Source organism: Pteronotus mesoamericanus, unplaced genomic scaffold (assembly GCF_021234165.1).
Source record: "Pteronotus mesoamericanus isolate MK-2021 breed Mesoamerican mustached bat unplaced genomic scaffold, CSHL_Meso_final contig_90, whole genome shotgun sequence".
Lineage (NCBI taxonomy): Eukaryota > Metazoa > Chordata > Mammalia > Chiroptera > Mormoopidae > Pteronotus > Pteronotus mesoamericanus.
The window spans coordinates 202,330-229,002 of record NW_026555277.1 but is presented as its reverse complement, the minus strand read 5'-3'; the positions used below and the strand labels follow the sequence as shown (position 1 = coordinate 229,002).

The 26,673-nt window shown below is 40.9% G+C and overlaps 1 protein-coding gene across 1 annotated transcript in view; it reads left to right on the top strand.

Annotated features, from left to right (window-relative positions):
- Positions 1 to 26,673, top strand: part of LOC129080284 (nuclear body protein SP140-like) — a 45,487-nt gene that overhangs the window by 12,549 nt on the left and 6,265 nt on the right. Inside the window, exons 2-12 of the mRNA XM_054585555.1 lie at positions 2,897 to 3,047; positions 4,130 to 4,298; positions 9,011 to 9,091; positions 10,316 to 10,378; positions 12,874 to 13,020; positions 16,857 to 16,910; positions 17,527 to 17,619; positions 19,140 to 19,193; positions 21,360 to 21,464; positions 22,960 to 23,102; positions 24,235 to 24,282. Coding sequence (XP_054441530.1) covers positions 2,897 to 3,047; positions 4,130 to 4,298; positions 9,011 to 9,091; positions 10,316 to 10,378; positions 12,874 to 13,020; positions 16,857 to 16,910; positions 17,527 to 17,619; positions 19,140 to 19,193; positions 21,360 to 21,464; positions 22,960 to 23,102; positions 24,235 to 24,282 — 1,108 coding nt within the window. The remainder of the gene's footprint in view (positions 1 to 2,896; positions 3,048 to 4,129; positions 4,299 to 9,010; positions 9,092 to 10,315; positions 10,379 to 12,873; positions 13,021 to 16,856; positions 16,911 to 17,526; positions 17,620 to 19,139; positions 19,194 to 21,359; positions 21,465 to 22,959; positions 23,103 to 24,234; positions 24,283 to 26,673) is intronic.

Genomic DNA, 26,673 nt, shown 5'->3' with positions numbered 1-26,673 from the left:
TGAAGACAATTTTAATTACCATTTTAGTGGTATTTTTAATAAAACAGAAGACAAATGCTTCTCTTCAATCTGCTGTCTTTAACCAGATTTTTTTAAAACAGAATTTGACACAATAATGTGACATTATTATTCCCTGATGCATGTTGGGTACTGGGGGTGGTGCCAACAATTCTCTTCTGGTTTCCAAAAGGAAGATTATGAGACTTCATAATGTTTAGGAATACAAGATGTTAATGAAAACATTATCAGGGCAATAAAATAACCAACTAAGAAACAGAATTACAAACTCAGTTTTACAGCTATTTTCACAGGAAACAGTAGCCATTTCTGAAATTCAGATGCCTAAAAAGATTCATTATATACAACAAAAGCAAAGAAAGAGATATATCAGCACAAAGCACAAATCTCAGAAGAAATGATTGATATTCTTGTATAATTTTAGTTTATGCCTTATCATGTCATTATTAGACAATATCTTATCATTTATTAACTAGTTTTATAATTCAGGTTGGTATTTCTCTTAACTGCTATAGGTCAGTGAGGGTGAACTTTATCATTCTGAGGTTTATTTTCTCTTAGTTGTTAATTAAGATGAATTTTTAAGGTGAAATTATATTTTTATTTCATTGTTTTTTATTCCTCTGTGGATGACTTGTTTACTTCTTCTCACTTTTGTACCAATGTGTTTATTTTTCTTGTTTTAATTCCTGACTCTCTACAATCTTCCATTTGACAACCATCAGCTTGATCTCTGTGTCTATGGATTTGATTCTGTTTTGTTTTGTTTATTCATTTAGGTTTTTTTGTTTAACATACAAGTGAGATCACACGGTATTTATTTTTCTCTGTCTGACTTAATTAATTTAGTATAATATATTCTAGGTCCATCCATGTTTTCATAAATGACAAGATTTCATTCTTTTTTATTGCTTAATAATACTCCATTGTCTATATATATTATTATGTGCATATATGTCACCTCTTCTTTACCTGTTTCTCTGTTGATGGACATCTATGTTGCTTCCCATATCTCAGCTGTTACTAGTAATGCTGCAATGAACATAGAAGTCACATATATCTTTTTGAGTTAGTGTTGTTTTCTTCAGATAAATGACCAGAAGTAGAATTTCTGGATCCTATGGCAGCTCTATTTTTAATTATTTGAGGAGTCTCTATATTGCTTTTCATAGTCATTGCACTAATTTACAGTTCAACTAACTGAGTAGCAGTGTTCCCTTTTCTCTGCATCCTGGCCAGCACTTGCATTTATGTTGATTTATTGATGATAGACATTCTAACAAGTACAAGGTGATATCTCACTGTGGTTGGAATTACATACATTTCTTTTACGATCAGTGATGTTGAGCCCCTTTTTATGTCTGTTGGCCGCCTGCATGTCCTTTTTGGAGAAATATCTCTTGTCATGTTCTTTGCCCATTTTTCAACTGGATTGCTTGTTTCTTAGGTGTTAATTTGTATGAGTTATTTATATATTTTAAATACTAATCCTTTATCAGATATTTCATTTGCAAATATGTCCTTTCATTCAGTAGGTCATCTTTTCATTTTGTTAGTGCTTTCCTTTACTGTGAAAAAACTTTTTAGTTTGATGTAGTGTCATATTTTTATTTTTTTTGCTCAAAAAGATATATCCAAAAAGATGTTGATAACAGTGATGTCTAAAGGTTTACTGCCTATATTTTCTTCTACAAGTTTTATGATTTCTAGTATAATAGTTAAGTCTTTAATCTATTCTGTGTATATTTTTGCATGTGGTATAAGAAAGTGGTCAAATTTCAATTTTTATATATGTATGCCTAGTTTTTCCAACACCAATTAGGGAAGAGACTGTCTTTACCCCATTGTATATCTTTGTCTACTTTGGCTTTAGATTAATTGGTCATATAGGTGAGGATTTATTTCTGGGTTCTCTATTCTATCCCATTCATCTATATATCTAGTCTTTGCCAATCCTATACTGTTTTGATTATTATACTGTTATAGTATCTTTTGATATCAGGGACTATGATACTTCTCACTTTGTTTCTTCTCAAGATTTCTTCGGGCTTTTGAGGACTTTTGTGGTTCCATATAAATTTTAGGATTAGTTCTAATTCTTAGAAGAATGTATTTTAATAGGGATTGCACTGAATCTCTACATTACTTTAGGTAGTAAGGACATTTTAACAATATTAATACTTCCAATTCATGAGCAATTTTTTTCATTTATTTGTATCATTAATGTCTTTAATCCTGTCTTACAGATTTAAGAATAAAAGTATTTCACTTCTTTGGTTAAACTTATCTCTAGGTATTTTATTTTTTTGATGCAATTATAGATGGGGTTGTTTTCTCAATTTCTTCTTATGACCATTTTTTTATAGAAATACACCATATTTCTGTGTATTGTTTTCATATCCTTCAACTTTATTGACATCATTTATTAGTTCTAATAGTTTTTCAGTGGTGTTTTTAGGGTTTTCTAATATAATATCATGTCATCTACCAATAACAAAAGTTTTACTTCTTTCTTTGCCATCATGTCTTTTATTTCTTTGTCTTTCCTCATTATTATGGCTAGAACATCCAATACTCTGTGGAATAGAATTTTTAATAAAAATATTCCAAATTTGTTTAGCAGAAGACGTGTTTACCATGTCTTTGACTGGGACAGTCAGGACAGTTTCAATAGTATGTATGTCTTGCTGATCCTCCATGCTTCCTTGTATAATATGTTTGTTGGTTGCATCAGTTCCATTTATTCCAGTCTCTAGTCAAGACCACTCACTTTATACATGTTGGTTCTTCACATTCTATCCTTCATGTATAAAATGTTAAACCTCCGCAAGCATCTCAAATCTTGATGACCGTTTACCATGGTGTCCTTCCTCCCTAGGATGTCTGCAGAAGACTACAGACGTATGTGTGAGATTGCATTCCAACACTTCAAGGAACATAAGGTCGAGATTTCCGATGCAATAAAAACAGTATTTCCTTTCCTTGAGATTCTTCGTGATCGTGGATTCATCACCAATGAAAAGTATAAAGTAAGGGAAGTTAATTTTGTCACAACCTGGCAAACCGGCCCCAAATTAGTTATGTTTTGATAATTTAGAATCAAATGTCAGGGCACAACTTGGCAAGTGAGGAGTCTCCTATGAATGGGGACCTTCTCATGTACTGCTCTAAGTGTTTCTATAAGGTACAAAGGGAGAAGAAGCAGGCTTCATTGGAGACAGCCCTCCTTCTGAATGAAGGAACAGTGCTCTGTGGTCTCCCTAGAGTCAAAGTGAGTAGCCCTGGAGACAGGCTGGATCTGAAGCCCACGGGTTCCACAGATGTATAGTATAATATGCCTTGTAGGAGTTATAAATGCAATATAGCATAAACTAGGAAGTAGAGATAATTTTAATGAATGGATGAATAAGTTTAATTAGTATATTTAATGGAATCATTTACACAGCATTTCATTTCAGTGAATATCAATTTAAATACTTAGATTTGAGAACATTAAAATCCACAGAGAAGTAATGTCTTATTAGCACAAATTTGAACGTAGATGCTTGTTACCGTCTCTTCAACACTTTTAAGATTTCCTTTGGTATTTCTGGAATCTTGGAATTTAGGTTAATTTTAGCAAAAGACATAGGTGGAGATACAGAGATGCAAGTCTTCTCTTTCCCTATGACTAGGCTTACATTATGGCAAAGTCCACAGGAAGGGAAACGACCACCTGGCTTCCCTGAGCCCTTCCAGGCCAAGTCGTCCTGGGGAAGGGACAGGGCTGTCCAGTCAATGGAACGTCAGCCCATCACCTGCTGAGTCAATTGTTAAAATATTTGGCCAAGCTATGAAAGCCATTTAACTGAATCCATTTTTGTCCTTCAGAATTTCTTTCTTCATTCTAATGTAAATGAGGGTGAGGAGATCAGATTCACAAATGGGTATTTTTAGGAGGAAAGGTTTACTTATTTTACTTAGTAGCCATAAAAATATAGAAAAATTCTAAAACTGAACATGAGGAAATACGGAGGGAAATCGTAATACATTAAAAATGAAATCACTTTCTAGATGTCTTATGTAACATGTAATTCTGTATTCATATTTTCCCTATTCACTATTTTTTAAGGAGTTTAAAAAACATTACAAAAACCTGTCGCTTGTACCAAGAGTGGTGTATGATGTTCTCAATGAACTGGAAGAGAAATTTGACATGTCGCTTCTAGAAACCTTGTTCAGCAAGAGCACCATGAAGAACTACCCTGATTTAAATGAAATTTGCAAAGACTTCAGAGATGGTAATTCGGTTTATAGTTTACCTTTCAATGTCCATGGCCAATTTTTTTGATGACTATATACTGAGCGTCTGCCATGTGTCACACATAATGCTGGTCAGTGGCAATATAGTATTTAAGAAAACAGATATATCATGAGACTTCTCAAAAGGTTTGGTCCAATGACTATGGTATAACACACACTTGGAGGTCTGCTTAAATTGGCATTTTTTAAACTCACAGAACATATTCCCTGTCGCATCCAATTTACCTGGAAGGACAGCTGACAGGGACCACTGCATCTCAGTAAGGCACCATGAGTTGCTGCTCTTTCTGCAGACAGACACACAGAAGTCCACCAAGCTGACCACTCCCCGCCTCGAGTGACAGCTCAGCTGTGGGTGCAGGATCCCCCCAGCTCAGCAGCACCAGCCCAGGGGAGTCCGTGTCTCCTGTAACAACTCTGTAGTCATCACTTTCAGGGCCCCCATGAGGGACAGCAGAGTTACAAGCATCACCGCATTGGAGGAAGACCAGCTGTGGCTTGTAGTTTACATGGAGTCCTCCTGGGTCCAGCCATGGGTCATTGTTGCCCTCAACCCAGTGTTGACCTGGTAACACAAAAAAGAGAGACCCCCACTTCATCAGGGGTCCAGAGTAATGAGCAAGAAAGTTAACCAGGTCACACTTGCCCTTAAACAAGGATCATGGTTGTATTAGCTCTTTCTCCACAAGGGGTGAGACAAATTTAATCAAATGATCTCAAACCAATTGCTCTGCCAGAAACTGTGTTTGATACTACACAAAAGTGATTGCTTCACCACTTTTTCTTGAGATGCACAATTTATAATTTTTCATTTAGCCTGAATTTGTGGTTGAAACTGTCCCTCCAGTAATTTTTGGATGGCTGTCCCTGGTTATATTTTGTTTCTCCAATAATTTTGCTTTTGACTTGCTGGGAAAATTGTTATTTCAGCACCATTTGGTATCAACCAAGATCTCCAAATAACAATAGATAATTCACAGGATAAAGAATTATATGAACTGAGGAGTGTAGATGCTATGGAAAAAGTTTAGAGTGTGAAAGAGTCCCTTGTACCTGCAAAACAAAGACAAATTAGATTTTTCTCAATTGGTGACTGAGAAGCAGATTGTGGAAGCTGATTCAAAAGGGATACATTTGAAAAACATTTAGGAAGGTTAGCTGTCTAAGCTAAGGAATTCGCAGTTTATCTTCTGAACATTAAAGAGATATCACAGGCTCATAGGTTTATGGGTACAGGCTTATTGCTCCAGAAGATTGACCTGCCATCAGCCCTCAGAAGAGTGACCCCCCTCCTTCCTACTCAACTCCTGCCTGGACAACCCCCAGACACCTACCCTGAGGTCCTTGGTTTATTTTCTTCCTGTTACTTTTCTGAGTCACCTACATGCAGGAGCCCTTGGTTGGTGCATTGGTCTCACCTTTTTTGCGTCTGTTTGACCCTGATCCAGGCTCCTTGGGACGTCCTCCAGTGCCACAAAATTCACTCCCTGCTGGCAGCCTCAGAGGGTGTCCTTCCTTTGTTCTGGGATCTGAGTCCCCTGGAGGTCTTCTTAGTTCTTCCTGTGCCCTCGAGTGTCTCTTTGGGAAGTACTCATCCTTCTGACCCAATAAACTCCACCTTCTCTTAACCAACCTTGTATTTAAAGTCCTTGTGCTTTCTTTTTTATACATGCAGTCACATATAGGATCTTTGTCCTTCTCCCAAGGAAATACTGTTTTTTTTTCCTTATGGTTTGAACAGTCAGAAAACACATTTCACTTCCATTTTTGTTTGATATATGCTTTCCCAGCCATCTGTAATTTTTTTAATAGATAACAACCTTGTGATGTTTCCATGACTCCTTTATTCTGACATTCGAGTGGCTCCTTTCTGTGTTGGAATCACAAAGGTTCCTTTGTTCAGGGTTCTCATTTACATCCCAGGGATATTGCCAAACTTGACCATGAGGGATATGGGATTCATGGCTTTCTGAGTGAGCTAAAAATTTCTGAATATGCAAATTTTAAAAATTTATATGGTATTGATTATGCTATTACAGTTGTCCCAATTTTCCCCCTTTTCCCTCCATCCACCCAGCATCCCAACTCCTGCAGACAGTCCCTCCACCATTGTTCATGTCCACGGGTCAAGTGTATAAGCTCTTTGGCTACACCATTTCCTATACTGTACTTTAAATTCCCATGGCTATTCTGTGAGTACAAATTTGTACTTCTTAATCCCCTCACCTCTTCACCCATTCCCTCAATCCCAGGTCCCATCTGGCAATGATCAAAATGCTTTCTGTGTTCATGATTCTGTCTGTGTTCTTCCTGTTTATTAAGTTTGTGTTTTAGATTCAATTGTTGATAGATATGTATTTATTGTCATTTTATTGTTCATAGTTTTGTTCTTCTTTTTCTTAAATAAGCCCCTTTAACATTTCATGTAACAGTCTGCTGAAGATGAACTCCTTTAGTTTTTTCTTGTCTGAGAAGCTCTTTATCTGCCCTTAGACTGTAAATGATAGCTTTGCTGGGAGCAACCTTGGCTGTAGGTCCCCACTTTTCATGACTTTGAATATTTCTTGCCAATCCCTTCTAGCCTGCAAAGTTTCTTTTGAGAAATCAGCTGACAGTCTTATGGGAACTCCCCTGTAGGCAACTAACTGCTTTTCTCTTGCTGCTTTTAAGATTCTCTCTTTATCTTTAACCTGTGGCATTTTAATTATGATGTGTCTTGGAGTGGGCCTTTTTGCATCCATGTATTTTGAGACTCTTTGTCCTTTTGGACTTGCATGTCTATATCCTTCACCAAAGTAGGTAAGTTTTCTTTCATTGTTTTTTCAAATAGATTTCCAACTTCTTGCTCTTTCTCTTCTCCTTCTGGCACCCCTATCACGTGAATGTTGGAACACTTCAAGTAGTTCCAGAGGTTCATTACACTATTCTTGTTTTTTTTTTTTAATTCTTTTTTTCTTCTTGCTCTGATTGGTTGTTTTTTGCTTCCTTATGTTTCAAATCATTGACTTGATTCTCAGTTTCATCCACTATACTGTTGTTTCCCCGTAAATCATTCTTTATTTCAATTAGTGTATCCTTTAATTTTGACTCAATCTTGTTTATGCTGCTGAGGTGTTCCCTAAGTTCATTGAACATCCTTATAACCAATGCTTTGAATTCTGCATCTGATATATTGCTTATCTCCATTTTCTTTGGTTTCTTCTCTGGAGTTTTGATCTGTTCTTTCATTTGGGCCATTTCTTTTTGTCTCTTTATTTTGGCAGCCTCCATGTGTTTGTTTTTATGTGTTAGTTAGAACTGCTACTACTCCCTATCTTTGTATCATGGCTTAAGGTAGTAGGTGTCCTGTAGGTTCCAGTGGCACACCCTCCCCTATCACCCAAGCTGGGTACTCAGGTGCACTGACTGTGTGGGCTGAGTACACCCTCCTCTCGTAGTTGAGCCTTGGGGGCTCTTGGCAGGTCAATGGGAGGGATTTACCCAGGCTATTCAGCTGTGAGGACTGGCTATGACCATTAAGCACCACCTTCCACCCTCTGTGGAGAATCAGCTGTGCAAATGCAGGGTGCTGGTGCTCCGATGTGGTCTGTGGCTGTCCACTAGGTACATAGGCTCTGGGTTTTCCTGGGTGATGCAGGCCAAAGTCAGCCACCACCTATGTTTTGCCCAGGGCCACTGTGCAGGAGCTATAAAGCAATCTGAGATGGCTGCTACTTGTGCTGGGCTTGGAGATTCCCAGGTGAAGCCAAGCTGTGCATCTAGGCTGGCAGCTGCTGGGCCTGGGGCCACTTAAAAAGAGGTATGGGAGCCAGGAGTTTGCTGAGGCTAGCTGTTGCTTGTTTGAGAGAATTTAGGAAGTTGTGAAGCGTAAGCCAAAACCATCCATTTATATGGAAAAGCCACTGATAACTGTTGGGCCCATAAGTTGGGTGGGGCAGTGTGTCAGGATATTACCAGGTTGGGCAAACAGTGTTAGCCAGGCTGATGGAGTCTCAGATATGGCACCCACCTGCTGGCTCTGTGGGTCCATTGGGAGAGGGTTTAGAAAAGTAACAATGACTTCTGCCTGCCTTTCTGTCTGGGGGAAAGTGGTCTCCCAGTTCAGCTTGATGCTAGACACTTCGGTTCCTCCCTTATGCCACTACTGCCTTTCAAGCTGCTACCCAGTGTTGGAGCTCAGAGGAAGTGAGTATGACTAAGTCCATGTACAGATTCATTATGATGAGCTGCTTGAGAATCCAGCAGTTTCTTTCACCAAATTAAACCCTGCTGGTTTTTGCAGCCAGAATTTGTGAGGACCTATCTTCCTGGCTCTGAAACCCTGGGCTGGGGGCCTGGTGTGGGGCTGAGATTCCTTGTTCCACAGATAGCCCTCCCAGATTTTCATATACAGCGCATTGGTGTGAGACCAGGCCATTCCACATCTCTGCATCTCCATACCTCCTACCAGTCTGGATGGATGAGGTTTCTGTTATTCCAGCATTGCCGAGCTTTCATTCAAGTCATCTTCTGACTGTCCTGAGTGATGGTTGTTCTATATTTTAGTTGTAATTTTGATGTAGTTGTGTGAGGAGGTGAGCTCTGTGTACCTACATCTCCATCTTGACTGGAAATCATTAAATGTGCAAATCTGAAATGATGCCCCTAGGCTGTGACAGAGATCTCTAATTTCTTTTCTCTTTCTCTTTAGTGATCCAAAAGACAATTTGTCAAGTAAGTCATGAAGGAGAGAGTGCAAAGAAACCTAATGCCCAACTAAGACTTGGACAAGGTGAATGAAACCAAATAAAAACTGATTCTCATCTGCTAAGAGGAAAGGTGAAAGGGAAGTGGGCCCTGAGTCTTGAGTGGATTTGGGGAATCACGGGAGAACTGCTGAGGATGCTGTTCATATGAGAGCGTGACCAGAAGTTGATCCTTGAGGAGGGGTTCTGACATGAGACCATTGGCCCAGTAACGAAGACAAAGGTCAGGAACCCAGTGTGTTAGTAAACTAGACTTGAAGGCAGTGCTGACCTGGAAGTAATTGTGATTTAGAAAGACCATAAGAAGATCAGTATGAAGCTGTGAAAGGTTATCATCTATGGGCCCATGATCAATATCAAAGAGAAGACCTTTAATGGTGACAGATTAAGGAGCTGATTAATTGTCAGGGATGTTTTTCAAGAGCAGAAATATTGAAGAAGATAGACAATCATGTAAGGAGAGAAGAGAGGAAGTGGTAAGATGTGGAGGAGGGGATGGTTGTATTTTGAAGAGAAGGAAGGGAAATAAAAGACAGGAAATAAGGGCAAAGGACACAATAAAACAACCATATTGTTAAGAACTCACTCAGTGAACATTTACTCTGGCAGTTGTGATTAGTCCTCACAGCTACCATTGGTGGGTGGTATCACTATCTGCCCATTGGCAGAAAATGAGACTGAAATCTAGTGAGACCATGTGTGTAGTTGGCTTGGGGTCAACTGAGCAGGATGCACACAGGCACTTTGAACCCAGAGCCCATGTTCTAAACCCTGTACAAGCCCAGATAATCTAATAGAAAGGACAAAATGTTAGGACAAAAATGGGGAAATATATGCAGAGAGAAAGATACAGGACGATGAATACCAAGAGTTGGAGGAAATGAGAGAAAATCAGACACTGAATCCCAATGAAAGGCCAACAAAACTGAGTGAATAGAAGTGCAGACAGAGGGTGTGTGTAAAGGGGGTGCTTAAGTCAGGTAAGGCCACCTGTCAGGGATAGCACTGGGGATAAAAACATGTCCCTGTGGCTGTGGGTGTCAGTAAAACCCATCACCAGTTACCAAGTGGCTCAGGGATGACATAGTGAGATGGCCTGACAGAGGCCAGGGGTACAGCTCTGTATTGATACTTGGGGGAAGGGGTTATTAAGTCCTACATTATAAATACTGATATTAAAATGGGACTGGAGGAGAATGGCACAGCCCATGCTTCAATTTCTGAAATAAGGTTCTGATTTCTTCCCCCAGGAGTTGGTGAATGCTTACGTAAATACCCAGCCTGGCTTTATCCAGATACCTTGAATTACAAAGGTCTGTTTCTTTTGGCTGTTCTGTGATCCTTTGCTGTTCTTGTCCCATTCTGGCATGGGCTGTGGTGCGGGGGCTGCTTCTTTTTAGTATGGATTGTCCAGAACTGTCCATCTTGGCATGTACAGTGTCTCCACAGATTTGCTGCCAACTGTTGCATCTCTGGGCCCTATTGTCCATGTGCCTGGCTTCATGGCATCTGAACCATCTTTCTTGAAATAGTCTATGGCCTTAGCTGTTTGGCGTCACATCCAGTGGTGGCCAGCACTGCAGGAGAGAGGGCAGCGGTGATGACTGTGTTCCTTGGAGGGAGAGTCCCTCGCCTGTTGAATCCTTTACACAGGACCATGTGCCTCCCATGCAAACCTTCTCCCATCATCCTCAGGGCGGCTGGGCCAGGAGTTGCTCTAGAAACACCAGAAGGGCCTCTGAACGAACACTTGGTCCTTTAGCAACCAATGACCACTGTTTACAACTCTTGACCTTCCCTTACGAAAGTTACTAAAATATTTAAAATATGATAAATTTAAGACATTAACCCTGAAAAGTTAATTTTCTGACCAGTCACCCTACCACTTGTAGTAATACAGGCAATGTTTTATTTAATCTTCTCAAATGCTTAAAATGCTGGCATGTCATCTGGGTTTTGCAGAGGACAAAGGATCAGCTTGGAGACTTGGGCTCCTTGTGCAAGTTCAGCCACTGAGACGCAGGGCAGTGTCAGAGCAGGGGGTCCGGCGAGCCACCGCTGGCTCCCAATTCTGCCCTGAAGCCTTGGGGAAGGAATGTCCCCTGTTTGTCCCTCCGTTTCAGCATCTGTAAAATGGAGGTGGTGATAGCACCTACCTCACAGGGTGATGGATGGATTTTAAACAAGTTATGTATGTAACACATTCACAGTCATGCCTGGGTCTTCATCAGTCTTCCATGCATTTTTTCACATAATTATGTTTAAAGATAATTATTATTTGTACATGGGCCAGAGTCTAAGCTACTCACCACTGCAGTGAACTGTGGGATTTTTTCCTCACAGGTGTCCATGGTGGATTTAGTTGTCCCCCAGGCTATGGAGCAGTGATTAAAGCGATACCAACCTCAGGCCCAGGAAAATAAATTGAGGGACACAGGTGCCCCATCTTTATGTCACATCAGTGTATAATAAATTTCATGTCTTTATTCCCTGACTCTCCTTTGGAAGTGAGTGACATAGAGGAGGCTCAGGGAGCTTCCTGCCCATGGAAGGTGTAATTCTGTAGCTTCTGTGGGGTGTGTCATTTAAGAAAGGATGTTCTAAAATAGTAATACATTGATATAAAAGCTAAATACCTTACAGGCTGATTTTTTGAAAGCACCAATGTACTTTTAGCAAATCATACTTAGTCTAAATATTAACGTTGAAGAATATAAAACACTCAACATGCATCCAACTATATTATTGCAGTTCATCTACCAGTGCAGCTTGTGGGGACAAAAAAGGGTGAGAGAAAGGAATTCTGATAAATAATGAGCAGAGAAGGGATTCAGTGTGTGTGTGTGTGTGTGTGTGTGTGTGTGTGTGTATAGGGTTGTGGGGGGAAGAGGCAATGACATTCTAACTCAAGTGATACAAACAAACCACCAATTAATATGTCCAAGAGCCTGACCCAGAAGGGACTGTTGACTGTGGCAGGCACAGGTGAGGAAAAGGCCATGTCTCATACACCCGACACTCCCCAAGAGGGGGCTCCAAGGAACTGTGGATGTGACAAAAAACATGCACCATCTCCCAGGTTCTGTATTAAAATTGTGGGAATTTGTATTTAAATCATCTTTAATTAAATTACTTTGCTTAGAAAAATAGCAAAAAGTAAAAAAATCCAAGATGTACTGAAAAATGCTCATCTGTTAATACACTGTTGAGATTGTGGGAACAGAGTGGGAGGGGTCAATGGAATGAGTCATCAGCAGAGGAGGTTCACCATGAGGAAGAGGGTGCACAGACCCTGGGTGGTTTACTCAGGGATTCATTCCTTGTTCATGTTGCCCTGCTCTGCCCTCTAACCCTGGCCACAGTCTCCTGCAGGCTTGCTTGCCAGCCCCCTTGCTCCTGCTTCCTGCTGGGTTCCTAACCTGGGAGACACTAGCAAGAGACTGAGAGTGGGCACAAGGGAGAAACCTGGTGTTTCCCATTCACTGACTTGGGCAGCAGTTCTGGCTGTAGCTGCATCTCCTATGGCTGTTCCTCCCACCAAGTAGAGCAGACTTGGCCCAGCTTGTACCTACGCAGCGACCTTGGCACACCACCTCCCTCTTGGTCCCTTCCATAGCTTCTTGTTGACCATCTTTGGGTTGCCACATTCTTCCATTTGGACTTCTCAGCTCTTCCATCAGCTGTATAACTAATTCCTTGGGTTAAATTCCCTGGGCTCTAAAAGCTTCTGAAGCTTTGTATTTTCCTGTGGGACCTCGATTGATGCAGGAAGCACATAAAAATATCTATAAATCAAAATGTGGTTTAGGTACAGCCATACCTGAAAATGAACTCTCAGAGTACCTATGTGAAAAAGAACAGATCAATAAGAAGGAAACAGGTATAACCAGTGGCAACAATGAACTAGAAAGCCAACAAGCAAATGAACAATGTGCCCAAGAGTCTTATCGAGCAGGTAAGACTGAGTGGTTGGGACTGATGCGTGTGGAGGGGAATCAGCAGGTGGAAGAACCCTATTGTGGGTGAAGGCATGGGGAGGCTGTGGCGATGATTGGAATGCTAGGGAAGAGGAAAATATAAAGAAAGACAAAACTGATATAGAAGAGGCATTCGTGGATCACAAAAATAATTAAGAAACAGAAATAGGATAGGAGAAATTATTATGCAGTAGAAAGAAAGAAAGAAAGAGCTACTACCCTTTGCAACAGCATGGATGCAACTGGAGAGCATTATGCTAAGCCAAATAGGCCAGGCAATGAAAAACAAATACCATATAATCTCACCTAAGAGTGGAACCTAATGAACAAAACAAACAAGAAAAATATAACCAGTGACATTGAAAGGAAAAAAAAACCTGACAGTAACCAGAGGGGAAGAAGGAGGTGGGTAACAGGAAAAGAAAGGGAAGGGTCAAATCAAGGAACATGTATAGAGGACCCATGGACAAAGCCAAAGTGGGGAAGGATTGAGGGAGGGAGGTGAGGTGGGTGGGGCAGGGGCAAGTGGTGGCAGGAAAATGGAGACAACTATACTTGAACATTAAAAAAATGAATTAAAAAATAGTTTAGTTTAAAAATAAAGAAAAGAAACATAGCAGAGACTGTATACATTGAAACTGAAAAATTCAGGTGGGGCAGCAGACCAGGTCTGGGGTCGGGCAGGGAGACCCTGGGACACGTGTAAGAAGGAGCTCGCCCTGAGGACCTCTCGTGTCCCGGGCACCTCCTCTGCTTCATCCGAGACCCCGCTGGCCCTGGGTAACTCTGATAAATATGAAGACAAATAAGTATGAGTGCATAAAGATACAGAAGGAAATAAATATCAATAAATAGAAAAAATAGGGAGACACAAAAAGAACTATGTTGAGAATGGGTAAAGGACAATGAAGGAGGAACTGGTAGAGAGAGGACCAGGCACTGTCTGACTGAAGGACACAGTCACCACAAAGAGGCCACAAAGGGCTGATCCTAATGCCATCGAGAAGGTAAGATGTCTGTAATGTCAAACGTCCCAGGAAAATAAGCCTGTCCTCTGAAAAGTAGAACGGAAAATAAACACAAAAACCTGGGCTAAAAGAGGCTCTAGAGACGGGCAGAGCCGAGCAGCAGGAAAGGAGGAGGGGGATTGCGGGGAGCAGGGCTTCCTTTCAGTGAGGGCGCTCCCTCCTTTTGGGAGACAAAGGCAATTCTTCATTAATTGCACTTAGTCCAGGAGCAGAGCTACCCCATCATGGAAACCGAATCAATTCTTGCTCTGTAGATGCAGTGGAGATAATGAAGGGAAAGGCATTTTTTAACTTAGGCGGTGAATGGGAAGACTAAGGAAGGACCGACCGCAATGCAACCAGCAGTCTGACGAACAGGCAGGGCTGACTGAAAGAGTGTGTGAGGGGAACCGCGGTACCCGTCGAGGGTCTGGGACGCGTCACAGGGCCCAGGGAGGCCGCCTGGTGACCTTGGCTACAAGTAGGAAGGGGAGAGAACTCGTGCCTTATGCAACAAGTTCAGCAGAAAAATGTCCCCAGTAATTGGAAAAATATCTAAAACAGAAAAGGTAAATTAATGCATTGATGTCAGAGGGTATATTTCTATATTCAGAGGGAGGGAGGTATGAGGGGTAAGAGTTAAAGAAAAGGGAAGTAATTCAGCCCAAGATATTCATGAAAGGGGATGGAAAAAACTAAACATGAAGACAAGAGAGATATAGAGAGATACTTTTGCCTTTACCAGGAACAGGCACAATTAGCCAAAATGGGCTGAACCAAAAGGAAAGTGAAGAAAGAGACTTTGCTTGGGGTGGTGCGTGCACAGTGCTGTGTTCAGATGACATTTTATTGAGTTGTACACTTAAAGCCTGTAGAGTTTTGTGAAACAATATCACCCCAATAACTTAATTTAGAACTAAGAAATAATATTAAAATACAAATAATTTGATTCCATTTTTAAAATTAGGCTTTATGTAAACTTTCTGATCCATCTTTCTAGCTTAATAGATATTTTGGTAGGCTCAAATGATTAAAAAAAATGAAAGGTAGAGTGAGGTAGGAGGTAACAGAGAGTAGAGGAAAGGAGAAGAATGGGGGAGCACACGAGAAGTAGAGCGAGAGTAGAGGCGGGAGACAGGGCGACCGTGGGGTAAGAAGGGCTGCAGGACGGGCACAGCTGCCCTCTGTGCCTGAACCTCACCCCCTTCTGTGCAGGACCTGGAGGAGTCTGCAGGTCACACACATTTAGGCACAGACCCCAGGAATCTCAGTTAGCTTCTAGGTCTTCCTAGTGCTCTCTTTAAGGGGGTTTCCTATCCATGGGCTCCCTGGTGTCACCCTGAAACTCTAAAGGGTTTGCTCCTCTGTGTGGTGATCAGCAGTGATGACTCCGCAGAATTTGATGATGGAGATGCACCTCCCTCCCCCAAACCCCCAACTCAGCACTGACAAAGGAAACTGGTAACGTGGCTGGGGCTCCAGGCTTGGGCTGCAGGAATCTGAACTGAGAGCTACTGAATTAAGAGCTGTTGACATTTTGAAATGACAACAGAAGGGGTAAGAGAAGGAAGAGAGAGAAGTGTAGGAAGGTAAGGCCCAGACAGAGCAGAAGGGCCCCTTGCCAGTGACTGGCCTCTGCTCTGGGGACAGGGAATGGAGCATCACTAACCTACAAGGCAGGTGACTTAGAGGACAGACCAAGTGGTCTAATTATAGGCCATGACACATGGGTTTTCAAGCAAGATGTTTCCAAGCTTTATTAGGGAATTTCCTGCTGAATTCTCTCCTTGGTCACACACTGAGACACCTGAAGAATACGTTTCCTTTGTGCAGTGATCGATAACCTTGACTCCTTAGAATCAAGCAAAGGAGGAGGGACCCAGGAAGCCACCTGTTCATGACTCTGAATTGCACCAGATGAGAATATTAAGATTGTATTTCCAGACAACAAAAATCCAGACTCTAAATGTAGAGTCTGTATTCCTGATGAATCTTATTCTGACATTCTCCATATACACTGATTCAATTACTTCTACGGCACCATTTTGAGCATTTAACTTCTTTGACTCTGTTGGACGATAGGAGTAAGCAAGAGGCATTATAAACTGTTGTTTAATTACATGAGTCCAATCAATTGATACATTAAGTGTAGCAATAATACACTACACTAGTAAAGGGCAGTCTTACTACATACACTGTCATGTCTATTAACACTAAAGAGTTGAAATAATAGGTGTAGTCTCTACAAACATTCTTTATATTATGCAGAGCAGAGTGAGCCCAGAATTTCTGTATTTGTTGACAATATTGTCATTAGTACCAAATATCTTCAAAATATATCTTTAAAATATCTTCAAAGAATAATTTGTGCTGGTATTTAAAATTTTGTGCTGAATACTTAAGGAAAAACTGGCTCAGACCAACACTCTTAAATCCAAATGATACTTAAACTATTGGCTTACATTTTTATTTTTCAAAGGGCTTTTGTGAATAAAGGTTCAATTTTTTTTTTTTCACAAAAACCTGAACAGGGGAATAAGGTATCCAGGTTATCCCAGTGTTATAGTTGAGGACACTGGAGATGGTAATATTTGAAGGTCACTTACAAATTCACTTGGAGCATAAAGGGGAGAGCAGGGCAGGAGCCCAGCATTGTGACCCTGGGCTCCAGAACTGGGTTCAGTTGAAGGAAAGGGGAAAATGCTCATCTCAGTGTTGAAATGATCACAAACCCTATCTGCTGTGTGAGTTGTTATAGAATGTATAAGACCATTGCAAAAAAATGTTTTCTCTCTCTTACTTTATAGAGTCTATGAACTTAAGAAAATCACCTACATCTGGAAACAGGCTTCACAAAAGAAGTAAGAACAAATAAGAACTTTCCATGTTTACAAATGAACAGTGTTTTCTACAAAAGATTCCCTCTAATTCTTTGCTGTATCTTTAATAGTAAAATGCAAATTTGTATTAATTTAAGATAGTTCATAATTTAACATTTGTATTAATAAATAAACCGAAAGAGATCAATGACTGGAACACCATAGAATACAGAAGGGGGAGGGGTGGGGCTCTATTTCACAAAGGCATTCTGGGAAGCAGCCAAGTGACAGACCCGCCTTCTTCAGTGGCAGATTTGTAAGACCACCTTGGGAGAGAAGCAGAGCTCATAATTAATGCAATGACACCCAAACACAAGTCCAGACAGCTGCGTGTAAAGGAAGAAAGAGAACACAGTGCAGAATGCGGAGGGCCCAGAGAACGCAGAGGAGCCACTGAGAGTGAAGTATCTCCACCCCAGGCTCAGGGGACAGTGAATGAGAGAAAACTGACCTGCAGGTCATGTTAATACAAACTGCGAATCAGGGAGGTCTGAGAGAGGGACAAGCTAGCCCTGGGTTTTCAGAACTTCCTATTTTTTCCTCTCTGAGTTCCTTGTCACACACTGAGACCCTCAACAGACATTTGCTCCTTCTGCAGTGAGAATTCCTGAAGGGCCTTCGGGGCTCAGTGCAGAGGAGCAGCGCCCGGGAGCTGGGAGCCCCGCCGTGGGAAGTGGGGCTGGTGTGGAAGGTAAGGACCGCCATCGCTGGGCTCCAGGACAGCAGGAGGCTGAGGTCTGAGCTCCTGCCCCTCTGGGCACAGCCCCCGCCCGGGAGCCCGTTCCTGCCTTGCTCTCGCGTGGCCGCTCTGAAAACTGCAAAAAACAAAATCAACTGACAGACGAGATAGGAAGAGACTCATTGATACAGAGAAGAGACTGACAGGTGTGAGAAGGGAGCGGGGTGGGCGGCTGGGTGAAAAAGGTGAAGGGATCAATAAACAAACAAACAACAACAAAAAAACCTCATACATAGACACAGACAAGAGTATGGTGATTACCGGAGGGAGAGTAGGCTGGAGAAGTAGACGAGGGTAAAGGGTGGATCAACACTTTGTCACAAAACATATTCTAATTATTTTAGTTATTCACAAAAGGAAAAGCTTCTGGTTATTACTGTCAAATTCAATTTATAAATTTTGACAGATGACCCCCAATGTGGCATTGGCCTATATAATGATATTTGAACATGTCTTTGCAAAATACGATAACAGTTTACGTTTTACAATAACCTACAATTTAGGCCGGGGTAACTGTTGCTACTCCCCCATTCCACTGTTGGGGAGTATCAGTTTGCTGTCTGTATTTATGAGTTTTTCAAGATCTTTACACATCACATGAAAAGTTACCAAAAGAGGTCAAAATAAAAGCCTAGACTCCTAGCAAGCATCCAAAATCCTTTATTCAAAAGCTCTGAATCCACGTGTAAAATAATAGTAATGTTTTCTTGTTTTAGAAAGACACTGTGGCTTATATCATGTATGTTACAAAAGGCCCCAAAAAGGTCTAGGGCAGAATATCATTCTCAAATATTAATGTTCCTGTAAATTGTGTGGATTCACCCCAAGTATGATAAATAAAAATTTTACATGGACTCATGGTAGCCAAGTCCAGATTTCCTTCCAAATTAATTAGTTGCAAACCTATGAAAAAATGTTGATTTTCAAAACTTCCCTGATTTTACATATAGGCTAAAGGATTGTGGTTGTCTGCTTCATTCTGTAGTGACATCTTTCCTTTAGATGAGAAGAGGCAGAAATGATCATCATCAAGTCTTTTGTTCTATATCTTTCTTCAGTGTAAAGAGAAGAATTACAACTCATTCAATTATAGATTATCAGCTGTGTTTTCCTTTACTTCCAAAAACTGTGGATGTTGAAAACAGTTATTGTAATTCCACTGCTCTTTGGAGACCCAACTGAGGGGGCTCCAACATCTCACAAAAATCATAAACTTGAACAGGACAAGATACCTGTTCCTATCCCTGTATAAACTGAAATATGAAGATATTTAAGGTGTTGTTTTGTTTTTTTTTTACCATCCTGGGCTCCTACTTCTCGATTCAGATGGTTTTTACGTTCCTGTAGAATGAAGACAGAAACAATACATCAAGCACCCTATAAATTCGAGCCCTCTGCAGGGTGATCATCTTAAGATCTACATCTTCTAGTTTCTCATTTCAGTTTTCTCACCACCACCTACTATTTTCTAGGTCCTGCGGATCTTGGAGAAAATTCTACTGCACAAAAAACCAAGAGAAAAAGATGTGAGAGTGAATAAGATTTTACTTGTTTTTATTTATTTTTAATTTTAAAAAAGATTTTATTTATTTGTTTATTTTTAGGGAAAGGGGAAGGGTGGGAGAAAGAGGGAAAGAAATATTGATGCATCAGAGAAATATCAATAAGTTGCCTCTTGCTTGTCCCCAACTGAGGACCGGACCTGCAACCCAAGCATGGGCCCTGACTGGACATTGAACCAGCAACCTTTCGGTCAGTGGGATGGTGCCCAACCCACAGAACCACGCCAGTCAGGACATATAAATGTTTTGATTATAGGAATAGTGACTATAAAACAATGGTAATGTCTATTTTGTAGAGTTAAAAGAGCTAAAGATTTAAGAAACAAACTTGGGAGTTATTGGGTTAAAGTGGTGATTTTCAAGAACTTTTTAAGTATATTTCATTGATTATGCTATTACAGTTGTTCCAATATTTCCCCCCTTGCCCTCTCCACCAGCTACCCCCTTCCTTCCAGCAATTCCCCACTTAGTTCATGTAAAAGGGTTGTGCATATAAGTTCTGTGGCTTCTCCATTTCCTATACTATTCATAAAATCCCCTTGTTTATTTGGTACCTACCAATTATGCTTCTTAATCTCTATACCTTTTCCCTCACTCACCCTTTGCTCCCTCCCAGCTGATAACCCTCTATGTTATCTCCCTATCTATGATTCTGATCCTGTTCTGGTTGTTTGGTTAGTTTGTTGTTTTTAGATTCAGTTGTTGATAGTTGTGAACTTGTTGCCATTTTACTGTTTATAGTTTTTGATCTTTTTCTTATATAAGTCTCTTTAACATTTTATATAATAGAGGCTTGGTGATGATGAACTCCTTTAGCTCTACCTTGTCTGGGAAGCACTTTATCTGCCCTTCCATTTTAAATGATAGCTTTGCTAGATAATCTAGGTTGTAGGTCCTTGCTTTTCATTACTTTGAATACTTCTTGCCAGTCCCTTCTTGCCTGCAAATCAAAAATTGAGAAATCAGCGACAGTCTTATGGGAACTCATTTGTAAGAAACTCTCTTCATTTCTGTTGCTGCTTTTAAGATTCTCTCTTTATCTTTAACCTTTGGCATTTTAGTATGATGTGTCTTGGTGTGGTGGTCTTTGGGTCCAATTTGTTAGAGACTCTGTGCTTCCTAGACTCATATGTCTATTTCCTTCACCAAATTAGGAAAGTTGTCTTTCATTATTTTTTCAAATATGTTTCCAATTACTTTCTCCTCCTCTTCTCCTTCTGGTATCCCTATGATTCAGATGTTGGTACTTTTGGAGATATCCCCAAGGCTCCTTATACTATCCTTGTTTTGTTTTGTTTTTAATTCTTTTTTCTTCTTGCTTTCATAGTTGAATGCTTATTTCTTCCTTATGTTCTAAATTGTTGATTTGAATCTGGGCTTCCTCCCCGCAGCTGTTGGTTCCCTGTATATTTTTATTTTATTTCACTTAGTGTAAGATTCATTCTTCCTTTATATTGTTGCCATACTCAATGAGTTCTTTGAGCATTCTGACCACCTGTGTTTTAAACTCTGCATCTAATGGGCTGGTTATCTCTGTTTCATTTAGTTCTTTTTCTGGGGTTTCATTCTGTTCTTTCATTGAGGCCATATTTCTTTGTCTCCTCACTTTGGTAGCCTCCCTGTGTTTGTTTCTGTGTATTAGGTAGAGCTGCTTTGACTCCCAGCCTTAATAGTGTGGCCTGTTGTTAAAAAGGCACCTGTAAATTGTGTGGGGTGGGGCCTTAGTTAATCCCAAGGGTGGGGCAACCCACTTCACTACTTTGTGGCTTTGTGTTGGGGAGGGCTCAAGGAGGGGACAGTGCTGCTGCCTGGCTTCTAGAGGTTTGCCCAACACTTGCCCCATTTCTAGTCACTTCACCTACTCCCTGCATGTGACTGACACCCTTCCAGCTGTTTCTCTGGTGCTGACAGAATGTATTAAAGAATGTGGCTGGATAGAGAAACGTCTATAGGCACAATATAAAAGAATTTATTAAAAATGCCACTGAAAGAAAGACTCTGAAACTCTGCAAATTTGTGGAATAAAGTTTTCTAAGTACTCCTATGACTTTATGGAAATGACCTCAACACAGGAGAAAGGTGTATGTGTGCAATTATAAAATGAGACAAAATGAAAAACTTCTCTTTCAGGGTCAAAACCACAGGAAGAAGAATATGTGGATTTTTGCTCTGAAACACTTCCAGTGACCTGTGGAGAGATGAAAGGCATGTTGTATAAGAACAAGTTGGAAGAAGGTGGGTTTAATGGTATACTTAACTTATAATACTAGCCATAAGTATAATTAAGTACGTATGTAGAGGAATCAAAGAATTAATGGAAATACCCATGGAATTTCCCATCATTTAAGAAATCGAGGCCCCACTCTCTCTTGAAAGAAGAAGGAAGGATCGCTAGGGTGACATGTTTACACTAAGCAATGGCGCATGTTAAGTGCTCCCCACCATGTGCAAGTGCCCGTGAGGAAGCCCAAAGGACCAAAGATAAGTGCAGGGTCATCAGTCTCTTAGAATGATTTTGTCCCCCACTAAAGGAAACCTCATGCCTCTCAGTAGTCAATGTTAACTTCCACTTCACCCCATGCCCAGCCTAAGCAACCAATAATCTATTTCCGGACCTATCAACTGGCTTGTCTAGGCATTTCATATCAATTAACTCATAACATGTGCCTTTCTGTGACTGGTTCTTTCACATAGCATGGTTTTCAAGGTTTACCCATGTAAGAGCATGTATTATATTTCCTTCTTTTTACTGCCAAATCACATTATATTCCATGGTCTGGATATGCCATATTTTGTTTATTTGTCCATTCATTGGCGTTTTTATTCTCTTTGCATATGCAAGTTGCTGTTTAAGCATTCATATAAAACATTTGTGTGAACATATTTTTAAGATTCTTTTGGGTATATATCCAGGAGTGGAATTGCTGAGTTGTATGGTACTTCTATGTTGAACTTATTGAGGAAAAACTAAACTATCTTCCACAATATTGTACTAGTTTGTACTCCCACTGGCAAAGTGTCAGGGCTCCCATTTCTCTACATTCTCACCAACACTTATTATTGTCTTTCTTTCTCCTTATGGCCATCCCAGGGCTTAACGTAGTATCTCATTGTGGGTTTGACTTTCACTTATTACGACTGTGTATTATGTATAACAAATTTTCCACTGAGAAATATTTCCCAATTATTTTCATGTTAGCCACCCATGATTTCAGGGATGGAACACCTCTGCTCAGCAATGCCATTACACTTAGATGAAAGCTGGTATAATGGAGGGCACCGATGTTGCCACAACACCATTCTGAGGATCAGGGCCCCCACCTGAGTTCCCAATCCATGTGAGGTTCTGCCTCCAGATTGTCCCAGGCCACCAGAGTGTCTGGCCGGACTGTGTCTCCAGAATTCAATAGCAAATTGAAACCCCCTCATTGTTCGCAATAACTGTTTTTCCTTCCAGTGATTTTGGAATACTTTAAAATGTTGACTTTGAAGCTAATGATCACATATTTTTCCATAAATGCCAAAGAAATTTGAACAGAAAGCAGCATATCTCCAAGAGGGGACTTGCAAGCTGGTTTTAGGGATTCTGATGTTTGAAAAGGGAGGTCAAACTCTTCTGATATTGATCTTGAGTTCAAATTGGGCGACTCGAGATCCAGGGCACTGGGAGGCCAGTGTCTGAACTATGAAGACAGAGAAGTTTCAGGACCAACTTATCCTGGTCTTACAGGATCCACAGTGAAGTGTATAAAGACAGAAGACGGAAACTGGTTCACCCCCAGGGAATTTGGAGTTGCAGGAGGTTATCAAAAATCAACTAATTGGAAGAGAATTGTGCGCTGTGGTGGAAATACCCTAAAATGGCTGATGAAGGTATTCTAGTGGCATGCAGGAGATACGCCTTTTTTGTTGTTGTTGTTGTCAAACTGAGATCACTGATTGATCACCCAATGTATGTTGAGTTATCTCCAGATCTCTGGGGCCCCTCACTTTATGCTTCACTAGGGGAGAGTTGCCTGACATTCCTACCGCAGTACAATGAGCCTATCAAGTTCTTAAAGGGGCTCTGCCTGGGTAGATTCAAGAGCTCCAGCAGGCAAAGGTCATTCTGGCTCAAGTGCCTGCAGACAATTTCAGGCACTGAAAGAAAGAAGACCATTTGCAGTCAAACAAGTGGGCAGAAGACACTCCAGAGAAAGAATGGCTTGGAAACCAGAACCACTAGTAACTAGGCTCTGTGGGTTGAGATAGATGCATTGAGTGTGAAATGACCGAATCCACAAGCTGGGGCTGTGTGCAGAGGGATTTAACGTCAGGCTAAAGAGTTAAAATTCATAACATAGTGCAGAACCAGGGAGGTCTCCTGAGGTGTGACATGACATATTTAAAATAGTATCTCAGACAACATGGGGACTTGAAATGACTTCATTGTCTTTCAGCCCAAAAAACCTATAGTCAACGTACAAGGCTTAGCTCCCAGGTCCTCCTGCCTGAATGTTCCCTGACTGACCTGCTCTGGTCGTCCCTTCCCTGGGCCTCCTCAACTTACCATTAAGGCCCTTCTCATGTTGTTTTATTCTTACCCTCCCATGCATTCCCTTTGACTCTCTAGACCACACTAGGGTTTGTCCTTCTTTGTGTGCCCAGCGTTGTCCAGCTGCCTGTAGGTGTGGGACCCGTGTGTGTCGGTTGAATAGCCCTGGTGTAAGGAGGCAGGTGTGAGAGGCACTGGTGGGAATGGGGAGGAGGGGAGAGGTGTCAAAGAGATTGTGAAGGCAAACCTCTGAAAACTTAGGAAAAGAGCACATGAGGAAGGAAACATGTTCTGGAGAGGATTTTCTGGGTTCCATGGATGAATTCTAGAATCAATACAGATGAGGAGAGAGTGTTTTGCATTGAGTTGATAGTGTGAGGTCCAAGAAGAAATATTTACAAGGAGGTTAATGCCAGACTCACAAAACATAAACGCAGGCTAAGCATATATTTGGATCTTTTTATCTTTTAGGAAGGAAAACTACATATACCACCTGGAAAATATGGCAAGGAAGAAAAGGTGATTATCTTTTTATACCAGTTCTTATTACATAACTGATTTTATATGTACTGCTTTATAAGCAGTTTTATATATGCATTTTTAATGGTTTCTCAATTGTGTGATTAGCGTTGTTTCCTCTTTTCTTCTCTCCTACCTATTTCATTTTGTTTATTCATTTTGCATCCATCAGAGTTGCTCCATTGAACATCAGTTTGTATGCGAGGTTATCTGTGAAAGCTAAACCATCTGATGTTTAGATATTAAGGAACCATGAAAATAGACTCACAGAAGAGTTATAGTTAAAGATATTGTATGAGTGTCAAATGTCATGCCAACATGTTTATGGAATACATAAAAATGTTTCTTAAGAAGGTCAAGAGGGTCTTCAACTCCATCCCAGATTTTGTTCATATTTTTTACATCCTCTCCATTACTCAATAAAACATCACACAGATAAAGAGAATTCTTCCTTAATTGGAAGTTATTTGTCCTTTATGGGGATGGTGCTGTTGGGGAGGGAGCTCTTGGGAGACGGATGTAGCCTACGTGAGGGGCTGGCCCGGAAAATGGTTTACTTTGATGCCCCTCATTGGCTCCACCTCAGGGGCTGTGCAGGCCTCCTTTCTGTCTGTGAAAATGGTTTCTCCCTCTGTGGAGGAAGGTGTGGGGGCAATAAACAAATACGTATGTGCAGTGTAGATTCAAGACTGAGGGGTAGTTTTTTCAAGACTAGATATGAACAAGAACTTGAGAGGGGAAGGCTGGAGGTGCTGTTCTCACATGGTTCAGGTAGAAATGGCCACTCAGGACTCTCACAGAATTCTACATTTGCTTACACAGAGCTGGGACTTCATCTGACACTGGGAGTGTGAGGTCCAGGCCTTTACCTTATCTGATGATCTGAGAATTGGTCTAAGTATCAGTCTTTGGGACTTTCCATCCACTGAGTTTATAAAAGATAAAATATATTTAACATTCTTTATTCAGTGCCTACTTTGAAAAGCAGTGTCTCTACCATTCTCCATGTGTCTAAGGTTACTTTATCTGGATTACCTAAAGGAGCTAACAACTTCCAAACAATGGTTCGATCATTTTCAATGGTTCTAACACTCCGTAGCCAAAAGGAAGAGTTTCTCATGAAGTGACTTGAAGTGGCAAATCTCAAGGCGCATTATTACCATGTTGGGCTCTTTTTACTCCCTGATATTCTCTTCTGATGGAACCCCCAGTTTCTCTAAATTTCAGCATGGCACCTAGTACCACATGACAGCTTCCTGTCTCCTGATGGGGGCCACTTATACTTTCTGGTGACAGCTGCTGTGTTGTCAAATAATCTCATCTACTCAGCCAAAACAAACATTGATTATATGCTCATGCTGCCTTAAGCAATAACATGTAATGTCTCTTCCCAAGTGAAAGAATGCACATTTATTTACTCATTCAACATACAATTGACTTCTTATAAATTCAAGATGTCCATTAAGGAGGGTTGAAATAATATCCCTGGCCTCAAGGACTGTTTCACCTTCATTGTAGACCATGGAAGTATTACTAGAAGCAGGGATTCTGAGGTACCAGAGAGGCAGGCAGTGACATGACCATTTCTCAGGTCACTTTCTAGGGGATCACACTTGTCCATGACCTTTCTGCTCTGGCTAGAGATAAAGCTGAGACTGCCTCAAGGGAAGGAGGCCAAGTCATTCTCCTGAACACACACAAGCAATGCAAGTGCAGTACGCAGTGGTCTGTTTCCTGTGAAAAGTCAGCCAAGGGCCTTCTTAGGAATTGGATCGAAACAAGATAAGGGTGACATTCTGGAAGAGCTGCCATACCGAAGAGCTTTGATTCATTTTATCTTTGGTGTGATGCCCTAGACGAGCTGTAGGAGGTGGTGGATATCTTCTCTGGGATACTTATATGGCTCCCAGGACACTGAATGATGGCTGGGGACCTAGAGGGTCCTCTCATAATACTAATAGCCTAGAGTCCATGAGGAGGAGGGGGCAACTGTTCGAGCAAGAGTACCCTCATTCCTGTTAATGATAATCTTCCCTAGGGTAGATACTACAGGCCAATTTAACAGTGACTTATAAGATCCTCATGCATTGCTAATGACACTGGCTTTGGTCAAGTCTCCAAGTAGGATGTACTGGAATCACCTGACCACCTTTGTAAAATAGCGTTGCCTAGATGCTATGTTCTATAAAAGTCAGAATTAATCAGCCTGAAGTATTATCTGTGTGTTATCATTATTTAAACTTTATAAATGATTCTGTTACACAAGTTGCCCATTCTACGACTTTAAGGAGAAAACCAATGCCTGTGCTCAACCCAGACAAATTGATCAGAATCTCTGACATTGGGAACGGGACTCTAGTATTTTATACACTACCCTCAGGCAATTCCAAT